This window comes from Phoxinus phoxinus (genome assembly GCF_949152265.1).
Source record: "Phoxinus phoxinus genome assembly, chromosome: 21".
In the NCBI taxonomy this organism is placed as follows: Eukaryota; Metazoa; Chordata; class Actinopteri; order Cypriniformes; family Leuciscidae; genus Phoxinus; species Phoxinus phoxinus.
The window spans coordinates 8,467,090-8,484,655 of NC_136896.1; the positions used below are offsets into that span (position 1 = coordinate 8,467,090).

Consider the following 17,566-nt stretch of genomic DNA (forward strand, 5'->3'; position numbering starts at 1 on the left):
CGTCTTCCTTCACCTCATCCCTCTCACCCACGTTAATTAACTTTTATCAGTTTAGGAAATGAAACCGCACTCGCCTTCACCTCGCTGTTTAATTGGTGGTGTTGGTTGTTTTAGAGGACACAAGGGCAGGGTCTTTGTCAAGGGAAGACGCACAGGAAACCACAGCGGTATACGCTGAAACTAACAACAGTGTGTTCATGCGTGGTGTTTTTTCATCAGCACTGAAGTCACTGTTGTTATTAATCTTGTAAATGTTGTGCAGACATCGTCTTAAGCGCAATTCGTTCTATTGAGTTCCATGTTTAATAAGCTGGTTTGATGATTCTATATGCTGCTGTATCGCACCACGAGCGAATCATCTCCGGTGAGCTGCCTTATCTTTAAATTATATTATGTCTGAAGTTTATTAAAGCCGTGCCTCTGTAGCATATAGCTTAATCAAACTTATTGGAGTGTTGCAAATTCGCTTTGTTTCTTTCTGTGTTGAAAAAACAAACAAAATATAGATGATGTGTTGGAAATGTAATGGCTTCTCCATGTGGTTCGTATGTACTGTGCATGTGTAGTGGATTTGATTTAACCCTTGTTGGCTTGAATGTATAAAGTCTTGCGCATTTTCCTTCAGGGAAGAATAAAGTTGAATCTCTTTGATGCTCTTCGATTTAAGGTTTCCTTATTATCATTCCATCACCATCTTTTCACTCGCTTTTTTGTGCATCTGTGTTTTCTGTGTTTTAGGTCAGTGGTTCTCAAAATGGTTCTGCTTCAGGACCCAGAATTTATATTTGGACATCAAGTCTGTTGTTTTCTGTGCTAACTGTGGTTTGTTGCAGTTTATTCTTTGCATTTAGCATTATTTTGTTCCCGCTGGCTGGTCAGACAGACACCCGCCGTTGGGTGTGCTGTGGTAATGATTATTTGGATGAGAGTGTATTACGGCCTGTTTCTTGTTCTCCTTTGTAAGTCGTGTCGCAAAGTGTGTGTGTGTGTGTGAGAGAGAGAGAGAAGCGACAGCAGAGTGATCACAGGGACTTCATTATGGGCACGGTGTCTTAGAACAGACCGCACGCTCACAAACTCTCTCTCTCTTTTTCTATTTTTAGTCATAGTTCTCCCCACAATTGCTCTGTAATTGTTTAATTTGGTTAGAATGATTATTTTAGGCAGAAAATAATCTTCATGTGTTTTCTCTTTGTAACGGCTGCACTGTAATTGTGAAGGTCCACTTCATCATTTTCAGTAATTCAATAATTTGGTCATTCCGTGGTTTTGTCTGATTTTTAACCATTTTTTTTAATGTTGTCCAGCAGGCAGTGGACTGATAGGCAACTCCCCTGCCTCCTTCATGGGAACATTTCTGGCCAGCAGTCTGGGATCTCCTCCCTCCCATCCCACCGGACCCCCATCATCCCCCTCTTCTCCACCCTATCGCTCTGGACCTCACTCCACGGCCCCGTCACAGATCTGGTTCCCCCACTCACATGAAGGTGATCATCTATCTATCTATCTATCTATCTATCTATCTATCTATCTATCTATCTATCTATCTATCTATCTATCTATCTATCTATCTATCTATCTATCTATCTATCTATCTATCTATCTATCATAGACCTTTTATCTCTCTATACAGTCCTATTCTTCTATACTGATCTTGTATAAATACCCAGCATGCTTTCTATATCGGTCATAACGTTCACTTAAGATTCAGTGTCCTGTGCAATATTAGTGTACCCCTTTCTTAATTTCATATTTTTATATACAAGCGTAATTGTTTTCCCCTTATGTGCGCTCCGTGTGCTTATGTTTTAATTTAGACTGTGTCCATAATGTGCAATATGTTCTTTTAAACATTTATAGATCTTTAAATAAATGTTTATGCCTTTAGTGTGTGTCTGAGTGTAGTGTGTATTTGTGTTGCACATGCCTGTTCTTTTTAAATAGTGTGCACAGCTGAGCACTTGCTATTGGTATTTTCACAGATTCGTGTACAACCGCGTACAAGTTTATGTGTGTGTGTATCAGTGCGGGTTAACTGCTCTGTATCTGCGGAGCTCTTGGCAGCTGGCAGAATGGAACAGTAATTGTGGTTGGCAGCGAACACAGTGGTGTTACTGCTGGCACCCAGCGCTACTGTAACTGAATGACTGAACAAATCTGCGCGTGCGAAACAGAATGAGAGAGTTAGAGGGAGAGGAAAAAACGTGCCGCCATAGCCGACCTAGTGCATATTCTTCTGCGCAAAGAGCTTTATATAAACCATCAATAACCTACAACAATAACAATAATCATAAATATAATGATGATGCTTCTGATTATCACCATTAAAATAATAATAATAAAACTAATAGCAATAATATTAATAACAGAATGTGCCTATAATGATACAAACGGCCCCATCGTGATGATAAGAGCTCATTATCTGAATCAGTCTTTAATTGTGCTTAGCCCCTTGAAGCAACTGATTGGATGGCTCCGTTTCCCCCCCAGCAGTGTCCCTGCACTCCCTACTTCATTTGCATAAAAAGCATGTCATCAAAACGAGCCATGCAATTACCCCAGCCCCGTTCCCCTGGAGACGGTCCAGCGACCGATGATGTGACGCCCCACCTGACCCATTAGGCCAGGGGGGTGAAAGGGGGAGGACAGGAGAGAAAAGCGTTAGTTGATTGGATGCAGCGGGATCTCCTGTGCGGTCCAGGAAATTGTTAATTAATATTCATTAACTTTATGAGGATGGTGCTGTAATGTCTGTCTGCAATTTAGTAAATTACCTTAAAAGCAAAAAAAAAAAAAAAAAAAAAAAAAGCAGAGGAAATGCATTTTGAGCATCATTGTAATGGGATTTCATGGGGAAGTTGAGCTGGTCACAACGGTCATGTGGACACCCGACTGCCAAGAGACGTTGCAATGTGAGGCTCAACATTAGAGGCTCACTGTTTCGGGGGGTTGATGTGGGGTTTCCTCATCCAGGCCCAGGGGTCTCGTGACCCTTACGGTTAAACCCAACTGCAACGGTCTACTTCCTGCTCAGACAACCGACACTCACACACGGGGTGTGCATCTGTGTGTGGATTTGTGTGGGTGCGTGAATGCGGTTTTAACTGAGAGATGCCGATGGTTAGAAGCATCACCACAGGGAGGTGCTGGCTTCCGGACCCTGCTGAGCGTGTGTCTGTGTGTGTGTGTGTGTGTGTGTGTGTGTGTGTGTGTGTCCTCTCTGCCTTTTGGCCCCTCGGCTCCTCTTTTGGCTATGAACAGTTTGTGGTCAGGCAACACTTTTCAGTGCCTCCTTTATCTCTCCCGGTCAGGTGTGTGTCAGTGTGTTTGTGTAAATTAGTGTCTGAGAGAATGTGTGTTTGTAGTCATATCATAGAAATAAGCCAACAGTGAGACATGCTGGCTCAACCTAACTGATAACCAGATACCTAAACGCCCAACCGCCCCATGGCAGACAGATCAGCCAGAGGTGTGTGTATGTTTTCCAAACAGAAAACACAAGATATTGAGTGGAAATACTCCAAATATTCAAAATGTGTTTTTTTCTCTCCCATGGAACACAAATGGTTATTTTGCCGATACAAGTTGACGATGCTCTTTTCTATGCAAGTGAAGTATGTCAAGCTCCAAAAAGGACATAAAAGCACCATAAAATTGCCCCACATGACGCAGCTCTGTATTTTTCTATGGCATCGCTGTTAAAGTAACAAAAGTTATCATGAGCATTAAATGTCATAATGAATTTTAATAGACCAGGAAGTTTTTAAAACGAGTGGTTCATTCACAAATCCGTAGGATCTTATTTTCATGCTGTGGAAATACAATCCGGAAGACAGAACACAACGAGACCAACGGTGAAAAGGGGCGGGGCTTCATAAGGTCTATACACTGATAATCTTCCCCTTTGGTGAGCTGTTAAAGTTACGGTGTAATGGAAGTAGCAACAAGTTTCTTCCGTATTGTGATGTACATCTGAGTGAAATCGAAAAATTATTCAACGTATCGGAAAAATAAAAAATGTAGGGTATGGACTTGGTTCTGTCTATCAGTGGATTGGTGGGGAAAAAAACACATGCATGGATGAATCACAGTTAGATCAATAATATGCATTTAGAAAATATGGTGAATTTTTATTTCATGCCAATTTGAAGTGGCAGAGTCGGTGAGTTGAATTTGAGAACCGAATCCAGTTTCACTAAATTGTTCTTTTGATTTGGATCTTTTCATTGAATCGTTTTATCCAGTTTCTCAAAACCAGTATGAATATGTTCATGAATCAGGTTTTGTGAAACTAGATGAATCAATGAAAAGATCTGACTTAAAATAATGATTCATCTGCAAATTGGTCTGTCATGAACTCTTAAAGGCGGAAGTGAAGATTTTCAGTGAACAACGACTTAAATTTTGGTTTTATTTACACACACACACACACACATCTATTGTATGATATGGAATATAGCGCATGGGTTGAATAATTCCATTGTGTTTGGACATTTTTTTTTTGGAGCTTGACTGCCACAATCCCCATTTACTTTCATTATATTAAAAATAGCGGGCAAAATATATATTTTTTAAAAATCTAATTTTGAGTTCCACGGAAGAAAGAAAATCAAACCGTTTAAATTGACATGTTCCCTTTAATTCTAAGCATGTTTTTCAGAGTGAATCAAGATTTTTAATATTGCTGTTTTTTTAATCCATTTATCCATTAATGTTTTCACTTAAAAATAAAGTGACTCTCTGTGCGTTCCCTTACGATCAAGTTAAGAGCAACCTGGACACCTGTTTTCCCATCTGTGTGAACCCTCTGAGGAACATCAGGTTGCGATTGTGCCTGACCAGAGGATGCTTTCGTTTATTCTGTCCCTCTTTCTTTCGCACACACACACACTCTCACACACACATGTGCCCTCTAAATCCTCTAAACAAGTGTTGTGTGAGGCATTAACCGCACAGCTGAGTGCTTCGCTGGGTGTTAATGTAAAATGCCCGGAGCAGGTAGAAGTGAAGTCGGAACAGCAGAAGATTCGGAGAGTTTGTACTTTGAGTGTGCGTGAGGGTGTTAGGTATGTCTGCGCGCTACGTTTGTGTGAGAGAGAGAGAAAGAGAAAAGGAGAGCAAGGGAGTTGGCTCAAAGCAACAGAGAGGGGATCACCTTTGAAGTCCCAGCTGGTGGAGGAAGCCAGGCTTGGCACGTTGGATGGAGTGACTGTGTGTGTGTGTGTGTTTAGCCTGGGAAAAGACATGGAGACAGTTTGTATATTTCATAATAAATGAGAGAGTAAGAGGAAAATAATTGGTTACAGTAGCTCATGTACACCCACTCAAATATATGTTATCCCACACACACACACACACACACACTCTGTCCAAATGATTGTTTTTAAGGACTGAATCCAGGAAGCCCCAATCGGCATGTTGCCAGCTGGCCGAACTCCAGTGTCTGGCGCCCAGCCAACGCACAGATCTGCCACCCGAGACTCTCTCTCTCTTTTTCATACGCGGATTCTCTTTCTCGCCGTCTCATTGTCCATCTTTCTTTTATCTCTCACTCATTCAATACCTGAGTTTTTTCTCCTTGATGTACTAAACCACTCTTCCTCTACATTAATGTTTTTTTTTTTTTGTTCGTTCCTCTCTATTTTTCACCTTCATCCATTACTCTTCCCTTTTAAAACTTTTTTCCCCCATCATTTGTTGCTTTCAGGTTCTAACACCTTCTCTTACTATCGATTATCGATAGACCATCATCTTTCATGATCTCTTTTTATTATTTGTCTATTTTCTTTTTACATAAAACCTTCCTAACTCAAATGCATTAGTCAGAAAAAAGTGAAAAAGCTTCCACTAAAATATTAAGCATCACAACTGTTTTCAACATTAATAATAATACATTATTCCTGAGCAGCAAATATTAGAATGATTTCTGAAGGATTAATGTTAATGGCTGCAGAAAATGTAGCTTTGCCATAATAGGAATAAATTACATATTACAATATTATATATAAAATAAAAATATGTTGGCAGTAATACGTTGATAGAGAAAACAACAAGCCCCACATTTGTTAAATGCCTGATCAAGTTAAAAACCCTCAAATGCACTTCAGGATTTTAAACATCCTTTACTATGTGATCCCTTAGGCTAATTAACTATATTACTTGCTGGAAAGAATAGTTTATTTCAATTATGGTTATATTAAAATAAATCGTACTATTTATTGAACATTATAGTCTTTTATTGAATTGCTGTTTTGCCGTTTATTAAAGCAATAAGCCACCTGAGGGTATTCGTTGTGGTTTTGCCACAGATTTTGATGTGAACCGGCCTTTTGTGGCTTATTGCGTCTTTTTTCTCGCAGCCAGCCACAGTGGCCACATTCTGCAGCCGTTGATTCAGCACATCTCGCAATTAACAGAGCTGACAAGATCCCCTCCCCTCGTCCTCCTCTTCCCCTCTCTGTTCTGCTCTCTCCTCCCTCCGTCTGCCGGCTTCGTTCTGCCGCTTTGCTTCAATTAGTGCGATGGAAGATCAGAAGTGCGTCAGCCCTGTTTGTTTTTTATATTGCACTGCTTTCTCTCTATATCAGTTTAAACGATGACTTTTTAATGGCATAACAAAATGTGTATTGCAAAAATAAGATATAGCAATATTTATTTGTTTTGTAGTGTATAGAAAAGTAAAAGTAAATACATTTCAGAGAAAAATGAACAAAAAATGATGGCAACACTTAAAGCCTTTATGTACGATGCATAATAAAGGTATTCATAATGTTCGTTATAATGCATTATATCTCTTCATAAATAATTGTCACCAAAGTTAAAATGCATTTTACTATTCACACCGATTCCTTGTTACATCTGGGATTTGGTTGTTTGTCGTATTTTAGTGCGTTAAACTTTATGAAGGTGTAATATGACTGTGGTTACAATTATTCATGACACCATACAATTCATTATAAAGTGCATTACAATGCATAATTAATGCATTAAAAATACTGTTAGAATGCATTATACATAAAGGCTTAAGGAAAGTGAACACTTATGAATTAAGTAATGTAACTTAAAGGAATAGATAATCAAGACGACGCATGTTAAATATCTAGTTAAAGGACAGATGCGAGTAATTTTAATGATTTAATTGTAATAATGAACAGTAACGGAGGCACGCATCTCTCTCACACAGTCTCTTACGCTTCTTCTTTGTTGGTCAGGAATCTTTGTTCACAATCACATATACATTGAAATGAGTAATTAGAAGTATTTTACAGAGAAAGATGGAGGTATGGAGTGGCAGTTAATAATTTGTTTATAATTTCTCATAGACTAAAGAGAAAAAGAGAAAATTACCTCCATAAAATAAACATGGGCACTCAGCTCTCTAGGGTTAATGTCTGTGTGCATATGATTGAATGGGTAGTCTGTGTAGCGCACGCACACACACACACACACACACACACACACACACACACACACACACACACACACACACACACACACACACATACACACACACACCCAACCAACCACATATCCTCTTTGACTTTGTTTGGGACACTGTCCAACACTCCCCACCTGTACTTTTCACTGCTTCTCAGTCTTACAGAACAAAAACAGTGTCTTGGCTTCTGAGCCCAATCTCAGTTTGATCTGGCACACTGAGCTCCTGTGGCTCCATCATTCTTCATTTAGATGAATACAGTTTTCATTCAGACTGGGGAGCTGTAGTTTACAATAAGTGTGTTTGATTAGTCGTGCGTGTGTGTGTGTGTGTGTGTGTGTGTGTGTGTGTGTGTGTGTGTGTGTGCGCGTGTCGTCACTCTAGCCTGTAATGGTTTTTGCTGGACTGCATTTATTGCTCATCATTAGAGTGTGATTGCTTTCAGACTGCCGCGCTGCTCTGCTCTAATTGTTGGCATTTAAATTAATTGTGGAACGGAGGGATTGGTGTGATTGTTGCCTCCTTCTCCTCTCTTCTCTCTTCTTCATCAACTGTGGTGGTCTGGTCTGTTCAGTTCCCATTTCCTTTTTATCTCCTTTTTATCTCCTTTTTGTCTTTTTGAGACTGCACACACTCCCGCTCAAGAGTTTGGGGTCAGTACGATATTTTTCTTTAAAGAAATTATTACTTTTATTCAGCAAACATTCATTAAATTGATCAAAAGTGACATTAAATACTTCATTGTTAAAACAAATATATATGTCAAATAGATGCTGTTCTTTTGAACTTTCTATTCATCAAAGAATCCTGAAAAAAAACTATCATGGTTTCCATAAAAATTAAGCAGCACAACTGTTTTCAACATTGTTAAGATTAAGAGATATTTCTTGAGCAGCATAGGAAATATTTCTTAAAGATCATGTGGCACTGCAGACTGGAGAAATTATGCTGAAAATTCAGCTTTGCCATCACAGGAATAAATTACATTTTAAAATAAATGAAAATAGAAATAGTTATTTTAAATTGTAATAAAATATCATAGTATCATTGTTTTTACTGTATTTATGTTAAATTAAATGCAGTCTTGGTGAGCATAAGATACTTTTTTACAATATAAAAAAAAAACTGTAGTGTACACATACACATTAGTGTATACATGTGTACACAGTATACATGCTCAAGGACATACATGTACACACGTTTACAAATGACTGTGGTGTTTCAATTTCTATTTCCCTGTCCCTCGTCTTAGTGCATGTTCACGGTAATGTGTGCGTCTCTCTGTATCTACGCATGCTGCAGGAGTGTGTGTATGTGTGCTCTCCGCATAAGTGTGTGTCGATAACATTGAAATTCAGTGGCTGTAGGAAACAGGTGCAGCCAGAAGGCCCGATATTACACATCTGGACTCCCCTGTGATGTCACTGTCAGCAGGACGCTCCACTGGTGTCAATTAGTAGGAGAGGCAGGAGAGGGGGAGATCTCCTTCCCTGCTCCTTTGTCTCTCAATCGCTCTTTCTCTCTTCCAGACACACTCACACATGTACCTACACAGTCACTTACGGTCTGTCTCCCTCATAATCTGCCTCTTGAAATGATATGCTCTGTCTCTATCACACTCACACTCCCTCGTTCACATCTCTTTCTCACTTTCACCCTCTTGCTCGTTATTGATATATGTGTTACACAAAGGTTTAATTCATGCCCCAAATGTCTGTTACTATAATGAAAGTCTTAACAAAGGTTCTTGAGGTGTGTGTTCATCAGTTCTACCAATCACAAAACGGTTAGCATAGCCAAGCTGGTTACCAAACCAATTCTAGTGATGCACCGAAATTAAGATTCTGAAATTATTTTTGTTTATATTTTGGCGGATAACCCATTAATTGCTGCAAAATTTTGTTAAACAAAAAACAAAAAAACAGATTACATCAATCATTTAAAATTATGCTAATATCGGCTGAGGCTTGATATGGCACCAATAAATCGTGCACATCCATCGTCTTTTTCCAGAGTTTCCTATTGTTTCAGGACCGATGGGGTCACGACAGTGTGTGTGTTTTGTAGGCTATGGGACAATAGCTCTGTGGAATGCTGAGGATGAGCATTATGGACTGTTGTTTACTTTGGCCCCGGACCGTTAAACTTTTAACTGCATCCAATTAAACAGTGTGCAAGGACAGGGTGTCTCAAGCAAATACATGCACAGAGGAACACACACTCAAAAAGACACCGGGATACTCTCCCCTCAAAGGAGTACCATTTCACTGACACACACACACACACACACACACACACACACACACACACACACACACACACACACACACACACACACACCACAGATGGCCTATAATAGCTCTGTGTTGTGGGCGGCTTAAGCATGTGACCCTTGTGTGCCTGGCCATTGACCTCTGCTGGTCTGTGGTTGGGTTTCAGCCATGTGCTTAGTTTACACATAAATACACCCCACTGTAGCCTTCACTATCTCAGGAAACAGTTCAGTGTCCTTGAAGATTGGAGTCAGAGACTAGAGTCAAGCTGAGCGGCCATTTACCTCTCTTTGAACCAGTAGGACGTGCGTGCATAGCTGTTAAAAGAGAATGTTGTATTCGTTTGTTTCTGTGAATGTGTCTCTCTTTATAAATATGTGTGTGTGTGTGTATGTATATGTATATATATATATATATAATATATATGTAATATATACACATACACACTGTATTAGTTTTATGCACTAAAGTCAAAGGCAAAGCTATCTGATGATATTATTATTGGTTATTGAGTCAATAATAGGATGCTTTTTTTGTATTGTCTATTAGTTTATTCAAGAAAAAATGCAATTCAAACATGCAACTACTTGAATACACCTCTTGTATGAGTGTCTTTTTATTTCTAAATTAAAATTATTTTCCATAGTTCAAATTGTAAATTGTCATGGGGTGCGACTCCCCAAAAACTTTATATTTATGTATTGTAATTCATGATATTTGTAAAAAGTAATTTTTACCTTGAACAAAAATATATTAAAAAACTTTCTGAAAATAATGATTAAGATTATTTTTTTAAAGTCTGTAAATTTAAATAATTGTAAACAGAAGTTCTAAAAGTTATTTTTTAGATGAGCTACTCTAAGCTCTAAATGTCGAGTAAAGAACTGAACTTGTTTGTGCAGGGGATTCTGGGAAAGGTTGTACCATGCTGTAGGGCTTCATGAACCTGTGTCCAACCACAGCAAAAGGCCAAAACTGTCACTCTCTTTTGTTACATTTGTTTATCCTGACAATGTTCTCTCCCCTCTCTCCTTTCTCTCTCTCAGCCCCAGGGTATCCCCGCTTTTCAGGGAGTCTAGCCCCCACTTTCCTGTCTATGAGCCCCCTCGATCACCATGGCAACAGCAGCGTACTCTATGGACAACACCGTTTCTATGACACTCAGAAAGGTGAGTGAGGTTAAATTACTCCTGTCAAGCAACAGTAAACAGTTTACGTAAAATTATTTTGTCTAAATTTACTTTTAATTCTTTCCTAAGATTTCTATCTACGAAGCCTCCCGTCGCAACCCCACCTTCTCTCCACCAATCACAGCCTCCCACCATTATCTAGGACCGCTCTCGCCCACCCATTGGACTCCTGCAATCGTGAGAGGGAACCTGGGAGCACAGCATCCCAGAAGAGCTCCAAAGAGACGGGTGTAGCAGAGCGAAGAGTAGCACCCGGAGGGAAAGAGAAAGAAAAGAGTAAACAAGAGTCCAAGCAAGAACGTCATCATCACGGCCCTCCCACCCTTCACCACCACCACCACCACCACCAGCACCATCCACAACACCACCCCCATGGCCTAGAAGAAAATTTTCGGCACAAAGATGATCCCAAGACACTTAGTTCCTGCCTGCTTAGCACCAAGACCCAGAATGGCTCTGATCCAGGGGCCACAACCAGGGGCTCCTTGCCCAGTTGTGTGGGGCCGGGGGCCTCAGGTCTGGGGGCTGGCCGGCAGACCAGCGGAGATGGTCATTGTTGCAAGGAAGGAGTCAGTGGAGAGATGCGAATTAGTGAGCAGCCCTCAGACTGTCTTCGCCACAGTGCCATGTTGGGCCATGCCCACCCAGTGCCCTACTCCATGCCCCCTCACCTGGGCCTAGGGTCTGCCGTGGGAGCATCCTGGCTGCACCCAAGTCATCCGCACCATCATCATCATCCTCATCATCCCCACCCAGATCTCTTCTGCCCACCACCCCCTGCTCCACTAACCATGCCCACTGCTCAGGAAAAGAGCCTTGGCAGGGACTCTGAGGTGACAGGGCCTACGTTTGTGCCCTCTGTGGGACCACTGAGAGACAAAACCAGTGGACCATTCCAGCTAGGAAACCCTCACTGTCGAGGTGTGGGAGGTGGGATGGTCGGGGGTGGTGCAGGGAAAGAAATGAAAACTCCTGAGAGGAGTAGCAGTGGAAGTCGAGCAGCTACCCTACTGCCTCCTCCGAGTAGCTGCCAAAGAAAATCTTCCCAGCAGCAACACACATATGGCAAAGCAGACAAGAGCCCAGACTGGCCCCTGGGCCCCCATTCACGCACAAACGAGGTTCAGCACAGTCAGAATCAGCATCCTCACTCGGCTCGTTCATGTAGTTTGGACAGCACTGAGGAATCTGATGCCTTCCGTCCCTCTCTGCCACAGGGGACGAAGGGTGGCCACCAAGCGAAGAGTAGCATTTATGCCAGCACTCCACCTTTCCGGGACTGTACCCACTCAGGTCCGTCGAACAGGGCTTCGTCCGAAGGTAAAGGTGCAACAGAGATTGAGTGTACTATTCAGAGGAACAGTCAGAGAGTTGCACGGATACGTCATCAGCAGCACAGTAACAGGGCTAGCACTGGTGGACAGGGTCCAGAGTTGGAGCATAGCAACGGCGCACAAGACAAGAGGAAGATGGAGATGGAGTCCAAGTCACAGGGACACAGCGGGCATCAGACCGGCAATCATCCCTCCTGGGAGGTGCAAGGACACCCGGCTCGGCTGGATGAAGAACCGCACAAGGCTTACAACTCTCTGGGTGCTGTTTCCCAGAATTCACGTGGGGACCAAGGGCCTCTTCCCCCTCTAACCGCCCCGCAGGAGGCCACACTGGGCCACCAGGGACCTGAAAGCAATGCCATGAGTAGTCTAATGAAGTACAGCAGCCAGCAACCACTGCTGTTCTCTCAGAAGAGCCCGTTTGGTGGCCTGGGCTGCATCAAGCAGGGGGCAGTAACTGGGGAGAGGAGCGAGAGAAGCGACAAAAGTGGAAGCGGAGCGAGCAGTGCTCTACAGGAGGCGAATCAGACCCTGCCCCCCAGGAGAGCCTCATCATCTGGGGAGAACGTGCGTTTGGAGCGGGCGGGCAAAGACTCAGGGGAAGCTCAGGGGGAGGGAGAGGTGCGACAGCCCCCTGTAGGGATAGCAGTGGCCGTTGCCAGGCAGAGAGAGCCCCTGTGCCGCCTGCCAGACGGGCATCCCACCCACAGCCACCATAGCAGAGTGATGCCCAGCATGAAGGGTAAGCGACTCTCGACAGGAGGTCTGGTGTGTGTGTGTACAAGTGTGTTCTAACAAGCTATATATAATTTTTCAGTTTACTGGATGTGCTTGATGAACTTTTGTAAACTTCTCATTAAAGGAATGAGATTAAAGGAATGGTCACAAATAAGATTTTTTTGGTTGTTAATCCAAACTACTTGTCATCTCATGATATTTTGTAGGTTTAACCTTGCCAGATTGTGTTTTTTAGGTGTTACAGTGACTGCCAAATTGCTCTTAAATCTTCATTAGGACACAGTCTACAATATTCTCATATAAACACATGCCAAGATCATACAAATGTAGGATGACAATTAGCAGCCACCTGTTAAAAATGCTGAATAGCTATTACCCAGTTGCAACACCTTGGCTGTGTCTAATATCTGAAAATGCTACTTTTATACACAGTATAAAGAGATAAAAGGACAGCAAGACATGAATGCAATAAATGTAGTTTTCGCTGCCTGTGATATCCCACTATCCTGTACCTCTGGTTTGGCATTTGATTGAAAGAATATAAATGTTGTCCGAAGAAGTTAAATTACTAAAAAAATTATTAAAGGTAAATTAGTTTTAAAATGTACATAATGGTATATATCACATTATGGTGCTTCGGAAGGTGATTTTAAATCAGTTTGAAAGGTTTCTTTGAGCCAATTACTAACTGGGCAGCTAGGCAAGTTGTTGCCTTTGGTTTCAGACACAGCCACTTAGACTTTTGCCACAGGATGGTCTAATGTTTTTGATCAGTGGTGGGTGTTCAGATTATGGTGCTGACCTGTTCTGTGTTAGGTGTTGGACGCCCAATGTACCCGCTGGAGCGGGAAATGGATGAAGACAGGAAGAGAATCTGTGAGGAACAGCTTGGACTGCCTCCATTCGACAGAGAGCGAGAACTCCTCCTCAGGTATGGCTTTTAGTCATATGATGTTTCCAAAGATCAACCTGCAGAGTCAGCATGCTACAGTGTAGTTTTCCTGTCTAAGAGAGTAATATTGTGCCATTTTGATGGCCTCCCCTCAGGGAAAACAAAGACAGAGTTGAGTTTGCCAGGATCCACCCCTCCAGTAGTTGCCATGGAGATTTGACCTCACACCTTATTGTGCCAGGCGGTAGCCAATTAGGCACTGAGCCATCTGCTCACGCCCACCCCGCCCATCATCACTGGATGCCTCGGACAGGAAGTCCCTCCCTCTGGATGGGTCACTCTTATGGTGAGCAAATGGCATCTGTTTTTACTGTTTTGATGATATTAGATTACAATATACTTCATGGTCTTGTTGAATTTCTGCATGTGTTGTTTAATTAGTTTTACCCTACTAAATAATCAATGAATTGCCCATTAGTATTGAAACTTAAGCCAAAATCTTTCATCATTAAGCAGTTTTCCATGTCTGTTCAGGTCTCAGTCATGCAGCATTGCACCAGAACTTGACCCCAGGCTTCTCTGCAACCATGCCCAGCCCCTTGCAGCCAGTCTTGCCCCTGCCTCAGGACCCCTCCGCCGCCCTAGTGGTATTGCCTACCGAGCCAGCAGCCCACCCTGCCACTCATCACCTTGGTAAATTTCCCAAAATTACTGATAATTTAATTATCCCAGGAGTTGCGCTTTTCCAGCAATAATGCCAATAGGTTAGAATTTAAAGTGTATGGAGGTTATTCAGTTCCACAAATATTCAAAGACCATGCAAATGAAGAAAAGCTCAAATATTTGTAATTGTTTGTGCAGTTTTTTATTTATGTATGTATAAACTACTTTAGACTGTTGTGAATAGTCCTTAAATAGATAAATGGCCCAAAAATTACTCTCACCTTGTTTCAAGCCTGTGTGGCTGATTTTTGAAGAATCATCACACAGCTTTTTTCTTTTCTTCATCCATTGATCAAACTAGAAATAAACAGAAATTTCATGTTTGCGTGAACTTTTCCTTTAACAGCAAAACAGTTACAGCAATTTAATCCTTGATCAGTCTGTCCACTTGTTTTGTTCCAGAATTCTACACTGAATGCCTTCCCCTTGGGTCTAATGTCCCTTCCCCCTCTGCACAGTTCCATCTCATCCCCTTCTGCCCCTGTATCATTCTGTAATCATTATTGTGAAACGCTTCACTAAGCCAAGCAGGCATTTACAGCACATTGTAGTATGGACTTAATGGGAACAGTTTCACAAGCGGCCCTAATGCACACTCTGAATGCGCAAAGTGGAATTATTCAAACTGTTTAAACAAATTATCATTTCAAGTAGATAGCTTGCGTATTTGACTTTGAGTGTGTGTGGGGGGAAGGGGGGCGTATGCATAGATAAGCGTGTGCGAGTGAGAGAAATGGAGATCTAAAGTCACTGTGTGGGTGTACGTTTCAGGGTCTGTTGGTTTAGATTAAATTTGTATGAATACGTTGTTCGCATGGCAGCAGAATTGGCCCAGGTGGGCTTTTAGGAGTTTGTCTCCTTTGTGTCAATGTGTGGAATCTGAGAAAGCGAGGGGTACCGGGAAAAATAACAATTTAGGGATCAAAATGTTTTGTTCATTTTTGCACAACGGAAGATCATTTTACTACTATATACTAAATATATATATCAGTTTTTGGCCAACATTATTTAAAAAAAATTATTGGTATTGTCAATATCAAATATTTAATTTTGCTTGCTTCTATTTGTTTACCTTTAGACTACATTTGCCGTCATCTAATGCTCACTTTTACAAAGTTTACCTTTAAAAGCACTAATTATTTAATAACACTGTTAAATGTAATCTCCAGCAAATCTCAGAATGAATATTAATTATTCATACTGTATGCTATAATATCCTAAATTCACTTGTAGCATTTAAAATGGCTGATTTATTGGTTAACCGCGATAACGTGAAAATAATTATTGGCTTATCGTTATCAGATAGAATTTTAATAACAACACACACATCCCTACTCTACCTGAACACTGAGTTACTTTAAACCAATGCAATATTTAGGATCAGCTCATGCCAGCAGTTTGTGTCATTCTCTGGTACACCATGCTGCCTGAGCAAAGTTAGAATATGGTATACTTAGCATGGCTTTAATGGTTTTAAACTGTATTGCACTGTGCTTTGTCATGCCATGCTGTGTTTGGCTGTGCTATCGTGTCTGCACAGTTCTGGCATTGTGCTTTGATTTGTTGTGCATCTCTGTATGTCCCTATTATCCTGTGCCTTGCTATGCGGTGCATCATTTCGTGGCTTTTTGCTGTATTGTGCTGTGCTCTGCTGTCCTGTGTTGTGCGCCTCTGTTCGGCATTCCTCCTCCCCACACTGGCTGTGAAATTTAATTAGCTCTCTGCTCCTTAGCGTCACACTCCCCTTTCCGCAACAAAGAAGGGAAGTGCATCCATTGGATCCCTCCCTAGGGAAACATAACCCTGTCCCAGTAATCTTTCCCAAACAAAGGTCCTTGCCATACATCAAGGAAGGAGGGGCGGAGAATATGCAGCATGCAAAACCGAATGGCTGAAAGAAAAACATATTGTGTTGAAATTTCTGTGGGCTGAGGCTCAAGGCTGAGACTAAGTGCTTTGCACAGCTGCGCTTCATCCCTCTACACTCTCTCCCTCACTCGCCCCCTTCCTCCGTCCTTCCTATCTGATCAGTTTGTTTCAAAAATGACCGACTCCTTTCAAATTTCCTGTTCGCTTAGCGATTAAACGGCACAAAAGTGCATCTGTGAAATGCCTAGTCACATGTAGGCAGACTTTGACTTTGTAGCATTAAGTCTGGTCCACATTTCAGGTTGTCTAGTTAAAGGTTTAATTCATACAAAATGTGTATATCTGTCATCCTTTCCTCATCATGCTCCAAAATAATCATAATTTATATATATATATATATATATATTGATGAAGAACTATTTTTGTCCATATAATGAAAGTCAATGAGGTTTTTCATTGTATAAAAAAAAAAAGAAGAAGTAGTATTGTATTGTTCCACAAAAGATAGTAATACCGGTTTGGAACAACATGAGGTTGAGTAAATTACATTTTTGGGCGAACTATCCCTTTAACTTGATATTAAGCTCCAAGATTTGATTCACTAACCTGGCAAACTTGACCAAATCCAGTAATTTATTTCATCCCTGCTCATTGTATCAACCCAGTATCTTTTAAACACAACTTTCCAGTTATTTAGCATCAGTCAGTCATATGGGAATTTTAGATAGCACCTACCGTTTTTGCATGCAATATGCATCAGGTGGCCAGTGGGTGCCGCCTTGTGAGGCTGAGGCCACGGGTGACCTTAACGCTTCCATGTCTGTCTCCTTTCCTCAAGAGTTTGTCTCTGGATATAACATCTGTGCTCCTTTTTAAGGCCAACACCATTCCCCTTACCCTCATTACAGGAATAATAACCCAACCCAAGCTTTTGTGAATGAGTGAGCCATTTGGGAGTAGACCCTTCTTGCCCGCTCTCAGCAGGCTGTCAGGAAGGTCTTGTCAGAGGAGCCACATTCATGTGACAGTTTGAGACAGCAGCGCTGAATCGTCTTGACTGGCACTGCGGCATGCGATAGCCAGAGATCAGGCAAGTGTGGCTGGTGCGC

The 17,566-nt window shown here is 41.6% G+C and overlaps 1 protein-coding gene across 5 annotated transcripts in view; it reads left to right on the plus strand.

Moving 5' to 3' along the window:
• bahcc1b (BAH domain and coiled-coil containing 1b) overlaps positions 1-17,566 on the plus strand; it is a 92,958-nt gene that overhangs the window by 45,968 nt on the left and 29,424 nt on the right. For 4 of the 5 annotated variants that reach the window (XM_079594526.1, XM_079594528.1, XM_079594529.1 and 1 more), the window contains exons 3-8: positions 1,308-1,487; positions 10,758-10,880; positions 10,971-12,977; positions 13,790-13,904; positions 14,021-14,211; positions 14,400-14,558. In XM_079594526.1, coding sequence (XP_079450652.1) covers positions 1,308-1,487; positions 10,758-10,880; positions 10,971-12,977; positions 13,790-13,904; positions 14,021-14,211; positions 14,400-14,558 — 2,775 coding nt within the window. The remainder of the gene's footprint in view (positions 1-1,307; positions 1,488-10,757; positions 10,881-10,970; positions 12,978-13,789; positions 13,905-14,020; positions 14,212-14,399; positions 14,559-17,566) is intronic. The other variant, XM_079594527.1, reaches the window with a different exon arrangement.